This window comes from Loxodonta africana, chromosome 14, assembly GCF_030014295.1.
Source record: "Loxodonta africana isolate mLoxAfr1 chromosome 14, mLoxAfr1.hap2, whole genome shotgun sequence".
Classification (NCBI taxonomy): domain Eukaryota; kingdom Metazoa; phylum Chordata; class Mammalia; order Proboscidea; family Elephantidae; genus Loxodonta; species Loxodonta africana.
In genome coordinates, this window is record NC_087355.1 from 68,213,035 (window position 1) to 68,239,292 (window position 26,258).

General features: G+C 45.1%; 1 protein-coding gene across 1 annotated transcript in view; it reads right to left on the reverse strand.

Annotated features, from left to right (window-relative positions):
* EXT1 (exostosin glycosyltransferase 1) overlaps positions 1–20,079 on the reverse strand; it is a 328,802-nt gene extending 308,723 nt beyond the window's left edge. The window contains exon 1 of the mRNA XM_010588467.3: positions 18,507–20,079. Within this exon, the coding sequence (XP_010586769.1) occupies positions 18,507–19,468 (962 nt within the window). The 5' untranslated portion in view covers positions 19,469–20,079. The remainder of the gene's footprint in view (positions 1–18,506) is intronic.
* Positions 20,080–26,258: the final 6,179 nt, after the last annotated feature.

Consider the following 26,258-nt stretch of genomic DNA (forward strand, 5'->3'; position numbering starts at 1 on the left):
GGTCTACATTTGAAAAGAACATATAATAAAGAAAACGAAAAAAAAAAAAAAATTCCAGAATATGCCCTACTCCTATCTTCATCTGTTTTGGTTCTGGAATTTCTAGACTAAAGAAAGGACTGCAATGAGACAAATTAAATATAATACTTACTAAGCACCTATCGAGAAACTACTGCACTGGGCAGTGGACTCTGGGATACAGAAGAGAATGAAGGAATTTTACCCTTCAAGTGTGCAAATCTGGAGAAACAGAAACTAATTATAATGCAAGGCAGAATGATCGAAGGCCCAAAAGAGCTTCAAAGGCTATAGCTTCTCACCCAATGACCCCAGTCTAAATTCCAGGATTTACTGCATGCCTGGACCCCTAAAATTATACAGGGTGAGAGAATAGAGAAGGGGGGAATACTTCAGAGAGTCCTTCCACAAGTGCTGGAAACAAACTCCGAGATTACCATCTTACATGCTCCATGTGGGACAGAGAAACGCTTGATAGAAGCTTCCGGCTGATGAGGCTGGTGATAACCAGGGAATACCCTGGGCTGAAGGGCAGGCCAAATGGCCTGCTGATTTATGCTCTGCTATCTGAAAAATCACTAGACCATTTTTATACCCCCGAGGGGAACTGAAATGACAGGCTTCAAATGACAGGGCTCCCACCATGTGCTGAACAGGAACAAACTGAGAAAACGTCCAGGCTGCATCCCTGAGAATTCCAAACCAAATATTTTATACTTTTATTAGAGACACGTCAAAAAATCCAATTAATTCATCTCATCTAATTAAATGAGCTAATTGGAAATACAATACTTTTATCTCACTCCTCCCTGAATCTACAAGTCAGCTTACTGGGAAGAAGAAGGGCAATTGTTATTTTGTGGAAAAGAGATAAAACAACTTGGGACAAAGAAAGAAGAATCCAGTAAGAAGTCGTGCTTTTTAAGAAGGCACCTTGATTCTTGGCAGGAAACAATATCCAGCGCCTGCCCCAAGAACGTTCCTAGGGTGACTTTTGATTGCATACACCACATACAAACACAGGCCTATAATCATCACCGTGTGTAAAATTTGCCACATCTTGTTTAGACTCGAGCTATCTCAAATTTGGGATAAGAACAAGAAGACTTCTCTTTGCTTAGTGAACCATTAACCAGAGTCCCTTTTTAAAAAGCTGATGTTAGAGAACACTGTATGAGTCTGTGATTTACGACAAGAACAGAATCCTGTACTCACGCAACTTTATCAGAGAAGGTGACATGCCAAGGGACACAGTTTAACCCACGGGTGATCCTAATTATAGCAAGACACGCTACCACGTGGAATCCAGTACGAATCAGATCACATCTGGATTTGGTGGCAAAAAAAATGGAATGACGAGAAAACTCTTACACTGTGTTTATTCATAACTGCAGCTGTGTCTCCGGGGAAAAAGGATGAAAATATAAGTTACGAGGTGTCTGAATGCTCCCAGATCTTCAAAATATCAAGTTAAAAATTTCCTCTCTTAACTTTCACCTTGGCTGCTGTTACAAGTTTATCACGAAGGATAGGTGAACACTGCTGAAACTTAACATGCAGAAACTGTACAGAGGTCTGGGTCCTGCGGCTGGCGATAATGCCGTCCTAACAGGAGAGTCGTCGATTGTTAACAGGCATGCAAATTGTTGAAAGTAGAAAGTTATTCACTGTTATCGCTCCTGACTTGCTAAGTACCCCTGTGCAATTGGCTTGCTGGCTTGGCTACTTGAATTGCTAGAGAATAAAAAATAGTTTTATCTTCTGTATCTCATGAAGGTTTATCTCAGAAAGTCATTTCAGGTGATCCCGCTGGTACACCTGCCACCATTTTAATGCTTTTTTTCAAGAGGCATGAAAAAGAAGAACAAGACGACCCGTGTGACTGCTCAGCTTCACAGAACGGGTAGGAAACATAATACTTTTGTAAAAGGAGAAAAAAAAAATTTTTGAAGACACAAAGTCGTATTAATGATGTGCGCTCTTGGTTGAACAATTTCTGGGAAATGAAAATCTATTGTATTTTGGCAACAGTTCCAACAGGTGGTTGGAATTCTGGACACTTGCCAAACCACCATGAGCTTCTAGATGACTGGCAAGCTACTACATCACATTGCACACTACAACGATAATGAGCTGAAACAGAAAGGCCAAGGGAAAGAAATGAAATTAAAACAATGATAAACACATGCAAATGTTAAGTCTGAGTGTATACAAGTCTAATATGGTTTAACTGAAAAGACAAGTCAGTCACAGGACCAATGGTTATTTACTGAGGGATTACTATGTACCAAGCACTATTCTAAGCAAATTGCATGTATTATTTCTCAGTTAATCTTCACAATAACAACTCTCTAAAGTAGGATCTATTATTATCACAATTTTACAAATGACGAAACAGAGAAGTCAATTGTCCAAGGCCGCACAGCTAGTGACAACCATCATTCAGATCTAAGCCACTTGTCTCCAGGCCCAAGCTGGAAACCTCCAGGCAGTACTTGGCTGAAAGTCAAGAGTTATGTGTGTTCCATTCCTGATTCTGACGCAACTTGCTATAAGACCTTGAACAAGTTGCCCAACCTCCCTGAATCTCTATTTCCTTATCTACATAATGCAAGAGTTACCCCAGATCACAAACACTTTCACAGTCCCATTATTGTCTTTCCCCAGATAAATCTATCTGTCCCCAACTGCCTGGGGTCGGTTCAACATCCTGCTCCTCTCCTTGGACAAGCATACTACAGACACACAGACATACACATGTATGAACATACAACGACAGCCCCAATCAGTGGCGAGCTCACAGGGCCCTACGCAGGAAACCCAAAGAGGGAAACTGAGCCCCAATGAGGTACAAACACTTCCCAACGCCACCTAGAATATTTACTTCCTACTTCAAATGTAAAGGGGCTTATTTCACAGCTTACTTTTATAGAAACCCAAGATGTATTCTGACATTTAATGCTTTCGCCCCCTTTCTTCCAACTTCGGTTACACCTTCGATATGTCTAAGGCTAAAATAAGTACAGAAAATACAACTCTGTCTTTTAACTGTACTCAACAACATGGAGGTACTTAAATTTTAACATCAAATACTGTTCACGTTTTTACAACATGTACTATAACTCTACCATCTAAATACAGTAAATATTATGTATTTCCACTCTTTGGATCAATAAAAGAGTGCCCTACATTTACAGGCTGGCAACATTATAGTTGCATACTTAAAAATTCAGTTATCATAAAAGGTGTTGCTTAAAGGTAGCTTTTTGAATGCAGTGTGAATTTTAAAGGAGTGTACAGCATAAAAGAAATGGTGTTTTCAAGAAAAATTTATTCTTTGCCTCTCAGTAAAGCACAGGCATTTCAGTATTAGATTCCCTCTGATTAGATTTTCAGATGGCTTCAGATACACAGACCTAGAAATAATTTTGGAAAATGACCTTACTGAGCTTTGTAAAAACGTACAACATAATCCATACTTAATCAAATCTCATATGATTGTCATCAAATCTGAATCCATTTCTAAGACCTGCTAAGAAGTCAAGGCACTGTGATACAGTGTACCCTCCATTTTATCTATACACCCTTCATACTTTTATGCAATAGCCGGGCTCTTTCACAAGCTAACACAAACAAGCAAGGAGATTTTAAATACAGGAAATGGAGGCCGGTGGGAGAAACAAGTGCACACCTTCCCTGGGCTTTTTATCCCTTTGCTTTTTAATTAAATGATAAATCTCAATATGAATTCATTAGAAGCCTGATAGCTCAATTAAGCACTATGTTACTATATACTCTGGGGCAATGCTTCAAGATCAGTTAACAGAGTTTAGATGTAACCTGAGCAAAAAACATAAGCCAAAAGCTATATTCAACCAACCTGTGGGGAGAAAAATCACAATTAAGGGGTGAGAGGTAATGTCCCTATATCTACGGACTGTTAAAATTAAATTATAAAGAGATCATAATGGTTTTTTCTGTAGCAATAAATTCTTTGGATCATATTATGCACCAAACCCCCTTAGTTCATTTTAATTTGGTTTCACCGATATTCATACCCAGCACAACAGTAAAAAAAAAAAAAAAGAGAGAGAGAGAAAGAAGGTAACTACCTTGGAAAAAAAAGTTTAGTGAAGAAACATTTAAAAAGAGTAAGAAACTCCGGGTGAATCAGCAAATGAGCCAAGTAAACTTGGAGGAGGGACGGGAAAGTCTGTGCTATAAACCAGAAAGTAACATTTACAGAAGCAAAACTTTGAATATACAGTACACGGTCAATGGTGCTAACATAACATTTCCACCTGTTCGATGAATAAAGTATATCTATATATTTTTTCATTTATCCAACAAAAACTGAATGCCTCTTATGTATCAGCCAGACATGATGCTAGGCTTGAAGATACAATGGTGAGTTAGCTCAATGTCACTTTCTCAAACAGGCCTTCTCTCATGGATTGAATTATGTCCCCCCCCAAAATTTGTGTATCTACTTGGCTAGGCCATGATTCCCAGTATTCAGTGGTTGTCCTTCATTTTGTGATTGTAATTTAATGTGAAAGACAATTAAGATGGGATTGTAACACCCTTACCAGGTCACATCCCTGATCCAATGTAAAAAGAGTTTTCCCTGGGATGTCATCTGCACCACCTTTTATCTCTTAACAGATAAAAGGAAAGAGAAGCAAGCAGAGGGTGGGGGACCTCGTAGCACGAAGAAAGCAGTACCAGGAACAAAGCGTATCCTTTGGACTCAGGATTCCTGAGCAAAGAAGCTCCTAGTCTGGGGGGAAGACTGATGAAAAGGCCGAAAGAGAGAGAAAGCCTTTCCCTGGAGCTGACACCCTGAATTTGGACTTTTAAGCCTACTTTACTGCAAAGAAATAAACTTCTCTTTGTTAAAGCCATCCACTTGTGGTATTTCTGTTAAAGCAGCACTAGATGACTAAAACACCTTCCTTCCCTCCATATTCAAAATTGCAAAGCCTTCCCTCATCCCACCCCTTTCCACTTCCCTCATTCTGGAACTTCATCCCCTAGGGAGTCTGATACAATTAGGCTAGAGTGGGTCCTATTTTCAGAAGTTCCCCAGGAAACTATACTATGTAGCCAAGGCTGAGACCTACGTACTGCCTCAACCCCTATCCATATGTTGTTTTTTCTTCATAGCATCTAACACCTAGAATATGCAGCAATGTGTACGTCTATCAGCCCCCAGCCACTAGACTGTGACTACCCTGAGGGCAGGGATGTGTGTGTTTTCTCCATCGCTGAATCCCCAGTGTCTGCACACAACAGGAGCTCAGTAAGTATGTGTTGAGTGAATTAATGAAAAATGGACATGAATTCTCCCCTGCAGCCTGCACAGCCTATATAATCTACTGGGGAGCTAGATAACCAAGGAGTCAAATGTCTGAAAAACCACAGCTGTAATAAGTATGAAATGTTCTGTAAAGAGCACGTAGCAGGAGAATTGAACCTAGTCTCAGGCTTCAAGGAAGTAACTCTTGAAGACGTAAGACAGAGCTGAAACCCAAAGAAGAGCAGGAGTTAGGCAAGGGGAGCAGCTTTCCAGAGAGAGGTAAGAAGGTCTAGTGGGGAAGGGAAGGAGGAGGAGGAGGGAGGTGGCTGGAACACAGGGATGGGGATAGAGAGGCAACAGAGCTGAACCACGACGGCCTTGATAGCAGATGGATTAACCATGGCATGCCTCCGAGACATGTTTGAGCAGGGTGGTGGTATGATTGTATTTTCTATCAGCAGTACTCCGGATGATTTCCATGATCTCTCAGAACGATGGAATGCATGTGGGAAGTGTGAAATGCATTCTACATCGCCACCCATCAGTTCCCATTCCATGCCCCCCAGGAGCGTGGAAAAAGCAAAGCAAGCTAATGGCATGTGCCCCAACATACCTGCTAGGGCTGCCCCTGAACAACACCCCCCCCCCCCGGAACATGGGCACCTCCCTTCTCTAAACACCAACTTCTGTATTCTGTACCTTGGGCAGTTAGGTTAGTGCCACTCTACCTGATCCCATAGCTATGTCATAGTCAGGGCACTAGTAAATCAAAAGGAGCTACATTACAGACCCGCATCACAATATCAGAACTTACTATCTCTCATAAACATAAAGCACTGGCAGCATTACCAAACTCCAGAAATTAGAGTGAGCAACAAATACAAGAATTCTAATGCTAACTCAAAAAAAAAAAGGTAGACCCCAAATATTGGAGCCCTTGGGAAACTTGCCAAACATAGCAAGCTCCTAAGAGGGCTTACTCTTAGGAGCACCAAAATATCTTCGTTTTAAACATATGGGTTACAAACAAATTATAAAATGCACTACTTGTTTCTCTGCTTACTTAAACAAAAGACACTGAACACAAATGATGAGTCAGGGTCGACGCTCTACTGTGCTGTCGTTCAGAAAATAGTTTTGGAAACTCTGCTTAGTGAGATACACGATGCTGGATGTTGGGATTTAGAGGCATGCTTCTGAGGAGTGTGTCGGACACACTCGGGCATGGAGCCAACTGTTCCTAAATCGCCATGCTCCTTCACGCCTTCTGGGCGTTACATTTTGTAATATCCCAGCTTGCCTCCTTGCATTCGGGTTTGCCAGCTGTCCCTTCTCTGCAGATCTGTCTGCACAAATCCCTTTCCTGTCTTTAAATTTATTGCTTCTAATCTGCTGTGGGCTGAGAAACCAGGTTACCAAGCTGGTTAGAATTGTCTCTCTCGTGTAAGATTAAATAAATTCTAGGTGAGAAACCCAAGCGATAGTCTATAAATCAATCACAGTATTGTTTTGTACTGTGTGGTCTTTTATGACATCAGTTCCAGGTGTTCAGAAGCAGTAAGGGGTCATGGTTAAGAATGAGGGGCCGTGGTTAAGAACAGAGGCTCTGAAGCCAGACAGCCTTAGCTCATATCCTAGGTATGACCACCATGTCTAGCTACATGCTCTTAGACAAGTCACTTTCAAAGAGTCCGTGCCTTAGTTTCTTCATCTGCAGAATGGAGATAACATGGCTATCTTCCTGCTAGGGTGGACATAAAGATTAAAGAAGATACCACCCATTACCTAACACATAGCACACCCTCAATATACAGTAGTTGCTATTGTTATTATCATCATTATCAACCGGACTCAAATATGTCAGTGCCAACAGGATATGGCTTCAACAGCGCATGCCACAGCCAACTTCCCCTAACCACAGTCCCCTGTTCCAGGAAACAACTTTAGGCTGTTCTCTGCAAAAGGATGGTCGCCGATTAAATCAAGAGTGGCAATATGACAAACAGACTGATGGGGTCCCTACCACACCCAAGACGTGGTCAGATGTGAACAGCCCTGCCTAGGAAGAACAATGACCATTGGCAAAGGTAATCACCCTGGTTTCCTGCAGGGTCTGCACAACAGAATTAGGAAAAGGCTAGCCAGTGGTTGCAAGACTCACAGAGGTAGAAGTGCCAGCCAAGGAGACATGTAGGTCCACAATGGGAAGAGAGGAGTCTGTCCCATGTATTGTGCTGATCTTAAAATTTCCTAGAGGAATTCCAGTCCAGTTCCTATCCCATGTCCCCTCACAATAAATCCTGTAACTTAAGGTGGCCTCAATGACTGTCTGCTCTTTGCAACCTAAGGGCTTGCTGAAGCAGCCCTGGGATGCTACTAAGTAGGTGAGTTCCATTCAGATAAGACGTCCCTCCAAATGTCATCCTCAGATATTGAAAGTATAAAAGTCCACTGCAAAAGGGACAACCTGTATTCCTACGACTGAGGAACAAGAGACCTACATGGAGTCAAGGAAGAACTGCCTCCAGAGACCATGCTCTGACAGCTCCCACACACACAACCCCTCTCTGCCCCATCCTATGCCACCCTCAAGCTCCAGCTTGAATCCAATGTGGGTCTTTCCACAGCCCACAGCAATAATGGATGCCCTTCCATGGCACCTGCCACAATTTCCTGGAGATGAAATATCACAGTAGAGATGCATGAAGTTATTTCTGCAGCTGGGTAAGAAGGGCCAAGTTATGAAACCAAGCAAAGCTTTGTGGCTGATTAGAAAATGGAACAAAGATGATTTTAATAACAGCACCTTGTACAGCACATTGGCATTTACAAGTTACATCTACACACATTCTGCCTCGTTTCATCCTCTTATCAACCCTGTGAGGAGAATATTATGATCTCCATTTCCTAATGTGGAAACTGAGGCTGAGAGGTTAAGAACTTAGTCTAGGAATCTTTGTGGGTCAGTTTACACCCATGGTCCAGAGTCACAGGCTGTCCCTTCTAAAGAGCTTCATAGTGGACACCCTTTTAGCTCAGTAATGATGTCACTCCCAAGGTTTACCCCTCAGCAAAGATTAGACAAGTCCATTAAACAAAACAAGACTAAAGGGGCACACCAACCCAGGGACAAGGACTAGAAGGCAGGAAGGGACAGGAAAGTTGGTAATAGGGAACCGAAGGTTGAGAAGAGAGGGTGTTGACATGTAGTGGGGTTGTTAACCAATGTCATAAAACAGTATGTGTACTAACTGTTGAATGAGAACCTAGTTTGTTCTGTAAACTTTCATCTAAAGTACAATTAAAAAAAAAAATGAAAATAAATAAAAAGTTTCACAGAGGACAAGTGGGAACACACAAAAACAAGACAAGTATCCCTGCAAATCTATCACCACTATTAAAAGCAATTATGGTGCAAGAAAAGCACAGAACATCAAGTGCTGGTTCACTTTGTTTCTGCCTGGGCTTTTAAAATCACTTAGAGTAGTTCCGCCAGGTCTTTCCTGGATGCCCTGAGGTAAAGCAACCTACCAAAAGCCACCTCTTATGCATCATGGAAGGAGCCCAGGTGGCTCAATGATTAAGTGCTTGGCTGCTAACTGAAAGGTAAGTGGTTCAACCCACCAGCCACTTCTTCGGAGAAAAGACCTGGTGATTTTGTCCCAAAAAGATTTACAGCCTAGGCAGCCTAAGAAATTCTACCCTGGCACGTAGCATCAGATCAACTGGATGGCACATGGAGTGAGCCCCTACGTGGTGCAGTCAGCTTGGCTGCTGACCAAAAGGCTGAAGGATCAAGTGTACCCAGAAGCACCCTGGAAGAAAGGCCTGGTGATTTGCTTAGGAAAAATCAGCCGTCGGAAACCCTATGGAGCACAGTTCCACTGACATACTTGGGGTCACTATGAGTAACTGGTATGCACCATGGTGTCAACAACCAAAGAGAAAAATTCATTAACTAATAAAATTAACTCAAAGAGTGACATCTAGCCAGGGGAGGCCCACAGATTCTGGAATCCCAGGGAAGGGCATACAGTGCAAGGAGAGAGAAATCAGAGGGCACCTGCTCAGTGACAGACAGGGTTTTTGGCTGAAGCAAAAACAAAACTTCAAAGGGAATAGCAGTGGAGCTTCAAAGACCCCCTGCAGGACCAATTAACACCTACAAATGTTTATCTAAGGAGTCGCTTGATGGCTACTTCACTAAATGGGTGCTCTCCTTCACTTTAAAAATATCTGTTCCCCCCAGAATGGTGGGAGTGGAGGGAAGTGGGTTCTGTTTTGGTTTTGAGAAACAAATATTCAATACACTGAAATTCATCTCAGTTATTTTTAATGAAAAAAGAAGATGGAAAACAAGTTAACAAAGAAAACGAAAATGGTTAAATAAACTAGGATACTGCTTTGAGTTAGAAAAAAAAAATCACACCACCGTTAAAAATCCTATTTTCAAAGACTGTTTAGTAAGCACAGGAAAATGCTCTTAAATAATGTTTTCCAAAGAAGCAAGATCCAAAACTGCACTTAAAGTCTGACTTCAACTTTATCCAATCAACAGGCTGGAATGGTAATTCCAGTCAGGGGTTATATGCTCTCTGCAGTAGCCCCGGGTCTAACACAGATGTGTCTGGCACAAAACAGACACTTGAGAAAAAATGTGCTGAATTCATTATTTACTTATTATACTATTAAATAAATAATTAATACACCTATACAAGGCACTTGTATATACAGAGACAGAATGATATAAACATACAGGAATGCATGTGAGTTAAAAAAAAAAAAAAAACTGATGGTGTAGACCTCAAATTCTCATAAAAAGACCAGACTTAATGGTCTGAACTGGAGAGACCCCAGAGGTCATGGCCCCTGGGCCCTCTGTTAGCCCAAGACTGGAACCATTCCCAAAGCCAATTCTTCAGACAGGGATTGGAGGGGACTATAAGACAGAAAATGATACTGATGACATGTAAGCTTCTTGGCTCAAGTAGACACATGAGACTATGTGGGCAGTTCCAGGCTGGTGGTGGGATGAGAAGGCAGAGGGGGACAGAAGCTGGTTGAATGGTCACAGGGAATACAGGGGTGGAGAGGAGGAGTGTGCTGTCTCATTAGGGGGAGAGCAGCTAGGGTTACACAACAAGGTGTGTATAAGTTTTTGTAAGAGAGACTGACTTGATCTGTAAACTTTCACTTAAAGACCATAAAGAAAAAAAAAAGACTGATGGACCTAAATTCAATAGTAGTGGTCAGCTCTTATAATAAAAAAAAACGATGCAAAAAGAGTTCATTTTTTATTCACATCTCCTTTCTTTTCCCAATTTTCCACAAAGGCTCTGTAAAACTTTTATAATTTTTTTCTCTGAGAAGCCTTGAGGACCTGGGGTATGTATGGTGCATAACATAAACCCGGCCCATTCCATCTGAAAGTGAATCTCCCAGTAGGTCTCCTGCTTTGACTGGATCACACCATCTACCTGAGTCAATGTCACTCCTCACTCCAGGCCCAGTCTCACGGGTTCAGGTACAACTAGACAACTAGGAAACCCTGCAGGGCACTATCAGTAAGGGCAATGGTCCCATGGTGGATTGCTAGTGGGCTTCCTCACTTTTCTTAGGAGACCTCTAGAAAGAAATCAGGGGCCCTGGTGGCGCAGTGGAAACCCTGGTGGCGTAGTGGTTAAGAGCTTGGCTGCTAACCAAAAGGTCAGCAGTTCGCATCCACCAGCCACTCCTTGGAAACTCTGTCCTACAGGGTTGCTACCCACTACCATCGAGTCAATTCCGACTCATAGCGACCCTACAGGATGGAGGAGAACTACCCCATATGGTTTCCAAGGAGCGCCTGGTGGATTTGAACCGCCAACCTTTAGGTCAGCAGCCATAGCTCTTAATCACTACACCACCAGGGTTCCTATGAGTCAGAAATGACTCAATGGCAACAGGTAGGAGGAAATTAAACACAGAATCTATGTAAACAAAGTTTGAACATTCCTTCAACAGAAGAGTTCAAGGTGTTAAATGCTTAAATGTCAGAATTAGGAGAACAGAAGTCCCTGGGTTGTACAAACGGTTAACACTTTCAGCTGCTAACAGAAAGACTGGAGGTTGAGTTCACCCAGAGGCACCTTGGAAGACCGACCTGGTGATCTGCTTCTGAAAGTCAACCCTGTGGAGGACAGTTCTACTCCGACACACATGGGGTTGCCGGGAGTCAGAGTCTACTTACTTGATCGTTGGCAACTAGTTTGGTTTCACGCATCCACATCTCCACGCCCATTTTTTCCCCTTGGGAGACATGTTTAATATTAAAAAGGAACTCAATGGAAAAAACCATCTGACACACACCTACCTGACTCATTACAAACTGACCTGTAAACAGGTAGAAATTCTCTTTGAGTCTTTTAAGGTAGTAGCATCTTGAAGAAGAAAGAGAATGGACTTCGAAATCTAAGACATTCAGTTAAAACTGCCATTTACTCATCACATGTAGCTCTGAGCTTATTACTTTACCCTCTCGGGCCTACATTCCAATCTGCAAAATGGGGAGTTTTTAACACACTTCATATTGCTGTTGAGAGGCTTAAATGAGCTAATAAAGATAAACTTAAATAACAAATTTTCCCGTTTTGAGGGAGTTCCCCTTTATTAAGGGGACTTGGACACAGGTGGAAAAGCTTTTAATTGAAAACAACTAGTCAGTAAGCTGACAGAAACACGTTTCGTGCTTAAACATGGAACATGTTCAGGAGAGAGAAAAATCTGATGATCAGTCAGCTTCACCTGGTTCATTCTGAACACGCTGTGCTGAAAAGCGAACGTAATGAGGTAGCAACAGGCCTCAGCACAAAGAGGGAACTGGGTTCTAGCTTTACTTCACCCACTTACAAGCTGTAGCCTTACACAAACTGCCTCACATCAGCTGGTCTCAGTTTCCACAGTAAACATGAGCTGATAAGACACCTTGCAAGACAGTTGTGAGCAAAGCTATCAGGCTGTAGCAAGCACTACGTTTGGGGAGACATCAGTATACTCGAGGTCGTTATTGGCAGATGTTTCCAGCATTGTATTCTGGGGAGGGAGAGCCCTTCTGACCAAGAAAACAATCACCACATGAGGGTGTGGCATTTCCCCTCTTGTGAATTCTGTACCATCCAAAGCTGCTGTCATAGCCATGGGGACCAAAGGTGGCATCCCATAGGGAGTATTTGCACAAGCCTTAATAGCAAGCCACACTCGGTGTGACAAATTTCCTCGGGCCTCTAGGTCACATTCCACTCCACATGGTCATTTCCTGGACTCAGTTCCAATGCAAATGTCCCTAAGAAGTAGCACACACCACCCCGACCTTTATTCAGGGATCTCGTAAATGAGGTTTGCTGGTGCTCAACAGAAAGGAAGTTCAGATAGAGGTGAGAAAGAGGGAGCAGAGAGAACTGGAACCCAGCGCTAGAAGACACACTTGCCAATTTCGTCATTCTGCATAGGGCTGGCCCTACATTTATTTTTAAGCTATGCTTATGTGGTTTCTATGAGTCGGAATCGACTCGATGGCACTGGGTTTTGGTTTGGGTTTATGTGGTTTATTTTAAAAACACCTGGTGCTACCATACAAGCGTGGCGGGAAAGGTGCTAATATTTTACATTCAATACCTGAGAGTTGCAATTCCCACCTTTCATTCTGAGGGAAAAAAATTCGTCTAAGGTGGTTGGCTTGTTGCTGGATCAGGAACTTCCTCAAGGGATCTGTTAAGACAGCTTGGAACTGTTGCTGTTATTAGGTGCCACTGAGTCAATTCCAACTCACAGTGAGTCCATGTGACAAAGAAGGACAGCCACATAGGGTTTTCTAAGGTGTAATCTTTATGAGACCAGATCCATTAGGTCTTTTCTTCCGTGGAGCCTCTGGGTGGGTTCCAACTGCCCACCTTTGAGTTAGCAGCCCAGCACTTAACCACTGGGCCACCGGGCTCCTTAAAAACAAATATTTAAAATAACTATTTGTATCATGCACATTTTCTTTTCACTACAAATGAATCCAAAATCAACTTATTGTTCAGTCAATTCATAGCCTATTTGCTAAAGCTCTGACAGTCGAAGTGAAAGGTTTAAAAAACTCCTACTCATACAAAACAGCTTCCGGGACCTACCTGCCTTAGTTAGCAAGGAAAGACAAACTGCAAGCCCTAGAGCAAGCGTTCCTAAGTCTGAGGGTGCCTTAGCAGGGGCTGTGTGTCAGTCTCTGAAACTCTATGACCAGTTGTGCACGTGCGTGCATTTTTTCTGCAGTGTCCAAGGTTTTCATCAGGTTCCCAAAAGACTCCAAGAGAAATCACCAAAAAAAAAAAAATCAATAAGGCTCTCCTTATAGTGGTTGGAGGGAGTTCCTGGCTGGTGCAAACTGTTAATATACTGAATTGCTAACTGAAAAGCTAGAGGTTCGAAAACATCCAGAGGCACCTCAGAAGAAAGGCCTGGTGATCTACTTGGGAAAAATCAACCGCTGAAACCCCACGCAGCACAGTTCTACTCTGACACGCAGAGGGTCACCGCGACTTGGAACCGCTGAAACCCCACGCAGCACAGTTCTACTCTGACACGTAGACGGTCACCGCGACTTGGAACCGCTGAAACCCCACGCAGCACAGTTCTACTCTGACACGTAGACGGTCACCGCGACTTGGAACCGCTGAAACCCCACGCAGCACAGTTCTACTCTGACACGCAGAGGGTCACCGCGACTTGGAACCGCTGAAACCCCACGCAGCACAGTTCTACTCTGACACGTAGACGGTCACAGCGACTTGGAACCGCTGAAACCCCACGCAGCACAGTTCTACTCTGACACGTAGACGGTCACCGCGACTTGGAACCACTGAAACCCCACGCAGCACAGTTCTACTCTGACACGCAGAGGGTCACCGCGACTTGGAACCGCTGAAACCCCACGCAGCACAGTTCTACTCTGACACGCAGAGGGTCACCGCGACTTGGAACCGCCCTGACGGCAACTGGAGAAAAGCAGATGGAGAGCTTTCGGGTGCGTGTATGTAATTAGAAATGGAAAACTGTAACTCGCAGGGGAAAATTCAGGAGGCCTGCATTCTAGGGCTACCCCTGCCGCTGACGGGCTCTCTGACCTCATGCACACTCAGTTTCCACATCTGTAAACTGAAAATGTCGGAAGCTGAATGATCGCTTACCTTCAGGGTCCTTAAAAATACCAGGACTGTGAGGTGTGGCTTCAGGAAACACAGGGGAAGGGAGATGTCAGGAAGGCCTGTTCTCAGAAGACTTGCCGAAAATATTCACCACTGCTTTCCTTGGAGGGGTCAGAGCTAGAAGCCACCTCTCTTTTCCTCTTTATTTCCGATAGCCAGATTAGAAGTTTCACAAGAATGCCCTTTGAAGGATTTGAACTATGAGGTTCATGCAGAAATACGGCAATTCTGTAAGACGCATCAGAAGCTCAAAGGATGTGAAATAGGGAGAATTTCTCTAAAGCCTCATTACAAATCATCTAATCATGGCAGCGACTTATTTTAGCCAGTGTCATCTACATCTGTTAAAATATGTAACTGATGAAAATGAATTATGTGTGTCATATAAATGGATGTTTTAATATAATCCTGCAAGTCTGGGTGAAAAATATTGCTCTAATAGAAGGGAAAAGTATTGGCCTTCATTGAACATAGCCCTTGTCTACCTTTAATAGTCAATGCCTGATCGTCACAGAAGGCAGGTGAGCTGTAAGTCCTATACCATGTTGCACTCAATTTTTATCAGCCCATAATGCACTATTTCATCAAAAGCTACTATCTTCTTAGTTGATATATTTGTATATATTCTACAGTACTCTATAACCATAAATTCTCAATCTAATTGTCAGATCCTGCAAGTCCCTGGTGGCACAGTGGTTAAGAGCCCGACTGCTAACCAAAAGATCCACAGTTCAAATCCACCAGCCGCTCCTCGGAAACCCTATGGGGCAGTTCTACTCAGTCCTATAGGGTCGCTATGAGTCAAAATCAATTCGAGGGCAATGGGTTTGATTTTTTGGTTATAAGTCCCTGTGTGGTACAAATGGTTAATGCGTTCACCTGCTAACCAAAAGGTTGGAGGTTCAGGTCTATCCAGAGGCACCTCAGAAGAAGGGTCTAGAGAACTACTTCCAAAAAAATCAGCCACTGAAAACCCTATGAAGCACAGTTCTACTCTGACACACATGGTGTCCCCATGAGTCAGGATAGATTTAATGACAGCTGGTTAGATAAGCTGAAAGCAAACTTACATGTGGTGGCTTGCAGGAGCAAATTAAATCAGAGCCTTTTTATGGGCACTTGTTAATAAAAAGAAGCAGATGAAAATTGATCTTTTTTTACAAGCCATTGCCAAATGAAGGCTTAGAGCACCCATGAAACTGTCTAAAACCCATCCCACGAAAGAATAAACTAACGTTCAGAGTGACGAATCCAAAGTTACACAATGAGTCAGGATGAGAAGCCAACTTTACAGACCACTTCTCTGGGCCTGACCTCAATATCACCTCCTCTGAAAAGCATTAGAGACAGGAGAATTTGACTTGAGCATCTATCTGCATCTCACACACATAAGGCTAACTTATAGAAAGCACCAGTCCGAGTAGTACAGTAGCTGCTCTTACTGCAGAGAAGAACACACCCTCCTATTCCTGCATCCAAGAGTTCTGCAGGCTTCTTAACACATTTTATGTTCTTTCTTCATCTCGGTGTGTCCAGAGTCAACACAAAAATGCAGTGATGTCTGCAAGCACCATTCCTCAAAGATAAAAACATTCTAATAATCCAATGAGAGCAGTGAGTTAAAACCCCAGGTTTACCAGGCTAATAAACACAAGCGCTCTGCAGCCACATCCTGTCATATTCAGCAAGGTTATGACAGGAAGGTATGCAAAACGGGAACATCAGAAAATCCTGAAGCGATGCTAAAGAAATCCCTGCTCGGGAGAAAGAGCAAACTTGCTTTCCTCCTAAATGCCACTTTTGAGATGAGACCCAGTCCTGAGGTCCTGACCCCTCGTGGTCTTTAAATGTAAACCAAAACAAGAATGTCGGTGTCAGATTTCGTGGCCTGATCACAAAGAGGTCAAAAATTAGCTCTATCTAATTAGCACAATTAAAGTTCCAAGGGAACCAAGCCCTCTTCCCATCATTGTCAATCTCTGAAAAAGCTTCAGTAACAGAAAATGTAGAGATTTAATATGTATCCTGTAAAGAAGAGGATAAAGAAGACCTGATTGCTATACTGGTTTGAGGGTGTTTCCTAAAAAAACATGTAATTCTAATTTCCTAAGGTGAAATCTCAGCTCTGGCTCCTTTAGGAAAATGAAACACAATGGTCCTTCTACAAAATTCGGTGAGACTGCTTTAGAAGATGCTGAAAGGTTAGGCTTCATCTCGAGTTACTCCACTGTAAGCCAGACAAAGAAATTCCTGAAAGGCTATAAGCATTTTTTTTTTTTTTCTTACAAGCACCCACAGGAATAGGTTAATGTAAATGTCGTATAAACAAAGCAGTTCGTTACTAAGCATAGTTTAGGCTTCTTCTGTAGGAAAATTTTTAATCCATTGCAGCTGCACCCAGCGTAACTTGGGGCTGAATAAGACTAAAATATAGATTCATAATTGATCCCAGTCTCAGGCTTCCCTTATGCTTGAAAAGCAAAAGGTGTTGGGGGTGGGGGAGAGGAATCCGAGTGTTTGCTGTGTTCTCCTTTTCCGTCTATGATCAAGGGTAGGAGGGCTTTAATCTCCCTTCCAGTCACTCCTCTAGAGGCCCGAGTGTCTGAGGAAATCCACAGACAACGATTCGACCTTTCATTTCAGGACCACATTCCCACCATGCCCCTTCCTGTTCCAATCAGGCTTGTGGAGCGTTTCCCCTATTCTGCATCTCATGAATCAACTGCAAGATCTGCCAGCCTCTGCCAGTTCCTCTTGCACTCAGCTGAGAGGTTCCCCTTCCTTCCCCGGGCGGCACAAGGCTGCTCTGGTTTTTAACTGGCGCAACGTGGAAAAGCACTGTAGGATCTCGCTAACTCTTTCACAGCCAGATGCAAGTGAGAGGCTGAGCTACCAACTCCACCTACTAGGAAGCTGACCACCGAGCTCAGGTGAAGGCAGATCTGGGGGAACTCATTGTGACCCCAAATCCAGTCTGCCAGTTAACCTCTTAGGAGAAGCAATAAGAAGAGTGAGAAAGGCTACAAAGTAACCAAATCAGTTACTTAGCAACTGGACAAAACTTGTCTCACTACTAGGGTGAAGAGGCATCTCACACCCATTCAAAGAGTAACAGTCCACCATTTACATGAAAATGGAGAAAGACAAAGAGGAAGGGGAAATCTAAATTAGCCACTGGAGTTTACAGCACTAGGGCTGCTGCTGCGGTTAGATGCCTGGCGGAGGCCCACCTAAAAACAAGTCCTCCTTGGACAGAGACAGGATATACGCATGTCTGAAAGGATGAATGAATGAATGAATGAATGAATGAATGAATGAATACAAAGACCACAGGCCCCAAGGAACTTTCCGGCCCCCTTCATAAAAGTTAACCACACAGGGGTGAGGGAGACACATGGCATACAAAGTTTAGTATCTAAAATTAAAATACTTCCACTGCTTACACAAATTTAAAGTCTTACAGAAAGAGGAAAATCTGAGGCTGGGAAAACTCGAGCCTCAGAGCACTAAGGAAAGCAGTTACTCCTGCTCATGAGAAAAAGCAAACAATGTATCAATCTTGGGAGAAAGTCTCCAGACTGTGGGTCGATTCCGACCGACCTCTTGGGGTCTAGATACCCTCAGAAACACCTTTTCACACCTAGGGGTGAAGCACAGTTTCCAAAGTTGGATCAAACCCACCCCACATACAAGTCACATCGTCCGTAAGGCTCTAAGCAGGAGGGGGCCACTGTCACCTAGTTGGCTCAGGCAAATGCTCCAGGTTTTTCAGTTTGCCCAAGGAGCTCTAACTCTCTGTCCCCAGCTCCTAGCCACACCTGAACCAGGATTCTTAGTCCCAGGCTCAGAACAGGAAAGAAGACTGCCCCACCTCAGTGCCCACCCCTGCACCACCCAGCCTCACACCTGGACCCAGGCGGGCAGGGTGAGGGGCTGACTTGCAAAGGCAGAAGGGCCGGGCCACTTACTTCTCATACTCGGTGTTGTCTCGGTCACAGCGAGAATCCTTGTGCTTTTGCCAGTCCTTGCCATGCTTGCAGGTGGTGAGGAGCAGGACATCCTCCCCGTTATGGACGTGATATAAGGCATTCCTGGTGTCTGACCCTATCCCTGTCAGGTACCTTTTCCCCTTGAATACCAGCATGTACTTCCTGAGAGGAGGAATCGTGTTAAACTTCAAAAACCCCCTCTCCCCTCCTGTCCTGGGATGATCCTTAGAAAAGAGGGGAATAGAAACATCAAAGTTGGGTCGGAAGTTTTCAGTACTGATGCTGGCCTTGGCTAGCATCGCCTGGCCGATGTCAAACCCCACATCCTCGGTGTAGTCAGGCCAAGTGCCGGAATATAAATTAAAAATTAAGTGGTTCCTACCATTATTCCACAAGTGGAGACTCTGCACTTTGGATCTCAAATTGTGCACATACTGAGGTGACAACTGGTCTCTGTCTAAAGTATCCAGACTCAGGACAAAGAGGCACGCCTGGCTGGGGTCCGAGGTGTAAAACCGGGAGCCCTCGATGGCCGCTAGAATGTTTTGGTAACTTTCGGCGATTTTCTCCCCTTTTTGCTGCGGGTACACGTAGACTTTGAAGCCGTTTTTCTTGCAAAGGGTGAAATCGAAGCAGGACTCCATGCGGCACTTCTTGCCTTTGTAGATGCTTGAGTTGGCGTCTCGCTTCTGCCGGGGGGAAATGTGCACGTTGGAATCCTCGTTTTCCAATTGATCCCAAGGAACGAAGGGGCGCAGAGCGTCCGGGAAGCGGGGCCAGAAATGATCCGGACTCGGGTGGTGCAAGCCATTCCGACCGCTGTGCTCTTCTCTTCGGCTGTGGCTCCTCGATGCCCTAAACTGCAAGCCTCCGAAATAAAACAAAAGGGCGAGACAAGAGCCAGCTGAGAGCAGGATGAAATAGCGTTTTTTGGCCTGCATGTGTCCTGCCTGGGTCAAGAGGATTGTAAATAAACACAAGAATCACCCAAGTTTCCCAATCAACACTTTCAGCTCCAGTCCGCCATCTTCCCGCCTGTAAAGACTTCAAACTCTCCGCTCCCACCTTCTCTGGATGCCTTTCCCCAAGCCGTGGACTGATCCAGCGCATGTGGGCGATTTCGTTAACTTTCTCCCCTTCGGTCTTTCATCTTTGGGTTGCACAATGGACGGGAGAGAGCCGGGCGGAAGATCTCGCACCCGGGGCGGGCGAGCAGTGGACAGTAATTTTCTTGCATGCAACAAGACGGAGAAAAAGAAAGCGAGGGGGGAAAGAAAGCTCCGGATACCCAATCAATGGCCAGACGAAGTGACTGCCCGGCCTCTCGGATTCCTCCCGGCGGCGTGGAGAAGCAGCCCGGGGAAAGCAACTTCAACTCATCCACACGCCCGTGCAGCGCCGAGCACTCCGGTTCCAACAAGTCAGCGGGTCGCCGGGTCAGCCGGCTAGTGCATCTCGCAGCCGGAGCGCGGTAACCTCACAAATCCCTGCATCGCTCTTTATTCCCTTCTGCAGCGGCTCCAAGACTCCGCCGGTGTCGACTCCCGGATCGCGGGGCCGGCCCTGGGCGCGCGGCGGCCCGGCCGGCGGCGGCGGCGGCGCTGGGTGGCGGCGGCGGCGGCGCGTCCTCCCCGCAAGCAGAGCCGGCCCCGAGCGGCGCTTCGCAGGCCCCCGCGCGAACGCCGCCGACCGCCGCGTTCGGTCGCCGACTGTTACCCGGTTCTGAATGTTACACTTACACATTCCATTCCCGACACGACAGCGCTGACCTCATCCATCCACGCAGCCCGCGCTGCCATTGGCCGGGCGTCACGTCCGGGGGGGCGGTGCTTCCGCTGCGCCCATTCATAACCCCCGGCCCGGCCGAGGCGCGGCGCGGGGGCGCGCAGACGCGCGGACGCGGGGCGGCTGGGCTCGTAGGCCCGGCGGGCCCGGCGCCGACGGCCCCGCGTGCGTCCCGCCGCCCTCGGCGCGCCCCGACCCGGACCCCGGCCTGAGCCGCGCCGCCTCTGCCGCCGCGCCGCCTCCGCCGCCGCGCCGGGAACCAGCGCCGCCCAGAGGCCCCCCGGGGAAGGAGGAACCGGCCGGCGCTCCCGGGCCGCGCCTCGCTGCTCGGGCTACCCCAGCGCTCACAGGAATCCCGGCTCCCCGACCGCCTGCCTACCGGGAACGCCTACCTGAGCTGGGCAGGGAGAGCGGGTTCCTGGGAAGGATGCTAGAAAATAGAAGTGGGGCGAGCCCGAGGGGTGGGGGAGGATTTCATAGAAAGCGGCTGCCAACCAGAAGGATGGTTCCCCCGCCCACCTTCGACCCGTGGAGGCCCCGTTTTTTTTTTTTCCTACTAAGCATGTAAACAATCTCCCATATTCCCCTACATAGCCCTTTTTTTTCTCGCCTCAAAGGAGAATCCCCATCCCCAAAGAAATAAAGAGGGAATTACTAGATTGAAGAGGAATTGGTACAGTTCCTCATGCCTGCCTCTCTCTGCTATGGGTAGGAGACACTCATACTAGATTTTCGTTATCTCCACAAGCATCCTTTCCTCGCCTGCTGAGCCTCCCCCATTCTGCAGAAAGCTTCCAAGAGATCCAATCACTGCGAAAAAAGATTTTCTAAGGGGTGAGGAGAATCCAGGTAATTTAAGCTTGTCCAGTCCCCACGGTGATGTTACTCACTTTTCGTGCTGGCCGTCTAAGATGTCTTTTGGGAATGGGCAACTAGTAGAACTGTCAGCTGACCCAGCTATAGAGGGGAAACTTGAAGCAGGAAATGACCTTATTTAAAATTAGTGCAAAATGGTTGGGGTCTCCTTCAGTTGACCTCCCACTCCCCAACCCCGCTCCTGGCACCCCCAGCCAACGTCATTGGAAACAGAGGTCAATGACCTGTGATCCCTCTAATGGCCTTCTAGGACCACAAAGATGTGCTGGGCTCCCAAAGAGTACGTCCAGTCAAAGCAAAGCTCCCTGGCCTCAGAGCCTGCATTCTTCTTTACAGGGAACACCTCCCACCCTCTTCCCCAGCCTCTTCCCAGCTGAAGTCGCAAGGCCTGGCCAAGCTGGACAAACAGTTGCCTAGGGCAGCAGGCTGTTTGGTGCTTGTTTATTATGGGAGTGGCTGAGAGCGAGGGGCATACACTTCCCAGTTTCCCTGAGGCTGCAGAAAACCTCAGTGGGGTGTGGACTAAAGGCACTGCTGTAACAAGGCAGGGTGAACTACCAGTTGGAAAGTTTCAGACGCGTGTTGTTTCAGATTTGTTTTCATAAAGAGGGAAAGGGGCATGGGTGGGACATAACATTCCTGAAATCTCTCCCTATTTCTGACCCGCCTTTCATGAGGTAGCTTTTCAGATTTGACTTGTACCCCCATATGACTTAGAAAGGCCTGAGACAGGAATAAGGATTCAGTCGTCTTCCAAATACGATGACAACGACCCAGATAAATGCAGTGATTGAAACCACATGTAACCTAGGGCTTCCTCAGCCGGGGCTGCTGAGAGCAGCCAACCAAGGCAGGGAGCCTTCTGTTAAGATCAGGGCATCAGGGCACAGGTTACCGTAGCTTTGTGGAAGGTGGGACTGTGGGGTTGCAAACTCTGTCCTACCACTTGTCCTCGGGGGTCCTCAAGGGGACCCGCCTCCTGTCCTTGCTCCTTCTCAGTCTCTTCATGCTTTGGCACGTTTTTCTTGTTTTGCCTAACCGTCGCTGATTTCCTCAATTCCCTCATCCCACGCCCCTGTGTTACCACATCTGCCCTTACATTCCATTGTGCTGTACATTGTGAGAAAAACTTTGGCACTGGACATTAGAGAAGACTTGGATTCAGATCCCAGACCTGCTATTTACCACTGCCTTCGGGGTATGACTTATCTCAGTTTCCTCATTTCTAAAGCCAGAATAATAACATCTTTCTTGCCAGGCCGTTTCTATTTGTAAGCTAGAAATTGGTTGTTCAGGGTAACATTAGCCTAAATTCCACATTTCAGAATTCAGCTGGACTCTTAAGTAGCCCTACAGTGACATCACCGTTGCCATCTCCTGTTTTATGTTCTCCCCAGGCCTTCTTATTCGCTGATGTCTCTATGTGTTTGCTCCTGTACTGTCCGTATTTTCTCATTGTAGTAGGAGCTGTCTGAGAACAGGAGCCCTCCTTCTTACTCTGGCATCTCAACACCTTGGTTAGTTCCTGGCACTTCGCTGGCACTTAGTCAGTGACTTGAATGAATGCATAAATTTCTAAAATTCTACTTTGCCACCAATGCTTGAAACAAGCTTGGAAAGAAAGATTCCATGGTAGTCCCGAACAGGACTGTGGTTAGCATTATTAACCAGGATGTCCTACCAGAGGGCAAGTCTATCTATCGAAATCCTGTAGCAATGTGTGTCAGATCATGTAATTAGCCCAGTGATTCCACCTTCCTTAATTTCTTTCTCCAGGAGTAATTCTTGCCCAAGACTGAACAAAGACTTAAAAAACAACAATGTACACAAGAACACAGAATGTAGATTCTCCTCTCGGCAATGCCATTTCCTCTATAAACTTGAGCAAGTCACTTCACCTCCCTAAACTTTGGTTTCACATTTGTAAAACTTGGAGTAATTATAATATATATCATGTTCACCTTGCTGGGTTACTGTGAGAATCAAACAAGAATAAATACATAGTATATGAGAAAGCCTTTTGCAGTCCACAGCACACATGGCAATGTAAGATTTGGACAAATATGGACTCTAAGTACATGAGATCTTGTTTGCAAATCAACAACATTAAATACCTGAAGTATCAGCCACTGAACACAACAAATATCCAAATGCATTATAAACTCTGAAATGGTCACGGACTATTGTAAACAAGCAGGAAAAGAGAAGGAAAACTTACCAATGAAAGAGAAGCAAAAGAAACTCCCTCTTTTTTTTTAATGTATAAAGTACTATAGGCATAAATGATTTTTTAAGGACCTACAATTATATTTCTATAGGAAGAAATAATTGATTGGCTCTAAAATAATAAAGGAGCCCTGGCAGCACAGTGGTTAAGTGCTACAGCTGCTAACCAAAAGGTCAGCATTTTGGATCCACCAGCTGCTCCTTGGAAACTCCATGGGACAGTTCTACTTTGTCTCAGAGGTTTACTATGACTCAATTGACTCAACGGCAATGGGTTTGGTTTTGGTTAAAATATTAAAATAACAAAATATGGAAATTAATAAGCATTTAAATGCTCTAAAACCTAACTCTAGGTCACATAGTCAATGGCAAGGCAACCCAATAGCTCTGAAGTTTTATAAGAATTGTATTTGCATGAGCATGTTTTACTGATTCCGTGATGTGTGAAAGGATCCCTAAAGGCAAGCATTGCCAGCTCCCAGGAAGGTCATAGAACCCTACCGGGTATATACTGACTGGTTGTAGAAGGTGGGGGAAGGACAAGCAGGTCTAGGAAAGTTGAAACATTATGGAGGGGTGGAAGGATTTCCCGCCAGCAAACAGGGGCTTGGTTTCTAGTTCCTTCTGTGCCAGGAACCGGGAAAACCTGGAGCAGGTTATCTCTGAATGTGAGACCTCCAGAGCTTCACTGGAAAAATGCAGGTGGAACTTGGTGCTGCCTGTGGGGCCTTCCAGTTGCAACAATGAAGTGTAGGCCCAGGTGTCTAGAAAAGGGGAGGAGCATGGGAAGGAGGAAGACGGAGCTCCACTCAGAAGGAAATGAAAACGAGTGAAAGCGAAAGGACCTGGGAGGCATCCCAGGGCAGCTAAGCAGGAAAGGTTAACCAAGACCAAAGCAAGGTTGAGTCTACGTGTGCGTGCGTGTGTGTGTGTGTGTCAAGTCCTGAGCCAGGTGCTTTCCAAACATTCTCTCTCTGGATCTTCACAAAGTCTCACCTATTATACATGAGGAAGCTGAAACTCAGTCCTGGGGTAGGGGCACTCATTCATATAGTCCTTGAACAAATACTGAGCAGCTACTCTGTACCAGGCATTGTGCCAGACACGGGGGTACACGTATACAGTCCTTTGTCATTTACATAGCACTTTCATGAGAAGTATGTTTAACTATCACCAGAACCCTGTGAAGTACGAAGAGAATATTATCCCTATTTTACAAATAAAGGCGGGGTGGGCGGGGGGCTCTAGATCAGGGTTTCTCAGCCTCAGCACTATTGACATTTTGCACCAAATAATTCTTTGTTGTAGGGAACTGTCCTGTGCATTGTAGCATGTCAGCAACATCCCTGACCTTTACCCACTAAAGGCCACTGGCACCCCCCCACTTCCACCTTTCCCCTAGTTGTGACACCAAAAGTGTCTCCTGAGACCAAGAAAAACCAAACCCATTGCTATAAGTGGATTCTGACTCATGGTGACCCTATAGGACACAGAACAGCCCCATAGGGTTTCCAGGGAACAGGTGGTAGATTCAAACTGCTGACCTTTTGGTTAGCAGCTGAGCTCTTAAACACCAGGGCCCCAGAGTGTCTCTATACATTGCCAAATGCCTAGGGGGCAAAATCACCCCCAGCTGAGTCCAATTAAGCTGCTTCAATGACTTGCCCAAGGTCAGCTGGTTTTCAAGTGGACAATTTAGAATTTGGTTAGTGTTATGGCTTCTCACCATGGCTTTGCCACAACACTGAAGCTTCCTGTAGAAAATCTAATTTATCTCCTTTCATCAAGGATACTTGCACCTGACTGACAAAACATCTTACAGACATTAAGAAACTTTTATTAAGAACCTACTATATGCAAGGCACTAGGGATCCGTGGTATAAAAATCAAACAAGGCATCTTCTCTCATTCTGATGGAGATAGAAAATAATAAGTAAATAAACAGGATAACTTCAGGTAGTTCTATGGAGAAATTAATAGGGTAATGATACAGATAGGGATGGAGACGAGTGGGGAGACTCACTTTAGATAGAGTGGTCAGCAAAAGTTGGTCTGATGTGCTAATATTTCAGTTGACAGACGACCGATGAGGAAAGAGCCTTGGGAAGAGCGTACCAGGCAAAAGGGAGGAAAGTATGGTCAGTACAAATGTCCTGGGGAAAGAGTGAGATGAATTAGACATATGGTTTGTCAGACTTTTGCATGCATTGTAATCATCTGGTTGACTGGTTTAAACAGAGATTGCTGGGTCCACCCCTAGAATTTCTGATTCAGTAGATCTGGGATGAAGCCCAAGAATTTGCATTTCTCATAAGTGCCCAGGTGATGCTGATGCTGATGCTGCAGCTCCAGGCAGCACACTCTGAGAACCACTGAGTTGAAGCATCAGCAGAAAAGGCTACTGTGGCTAAAGTGTAGCAAGTGCAGAGAAGAGAGGCAGCAGATTAGATCAGAGATGTTACAGGCGCCTTATCTGCTTGGCTCTGCAGGCAAACTGAAGCGTTTGGATTTTATTATAGGTGGGGTGGGAAGGCCTCCCAGGGTTTTAAGCAAGAGGGTGATTTGATCTGATTTCCATTTTTAACATATCACTCTCTAGCTGTCTTACAGTCAAAAGTGGAAGCAGAGCGTCAAGTTTACATATTTAGTGTATATTTTTGAAAGTCTCTATTCTTTACAATGTCCCAGGAAGCCAGGAAGAGAAAGGAAGTTTCAAGTTCTGTTTCCATCATACAGAAACTATAACACTCAATAAGCCCGAGTGCGTGGACAATTAGCCAGTGATAGCAAATGAGCCAGGCTAGCTTGTCTTAGTATTTAAAACTGCACATTAAGACTGAGAAT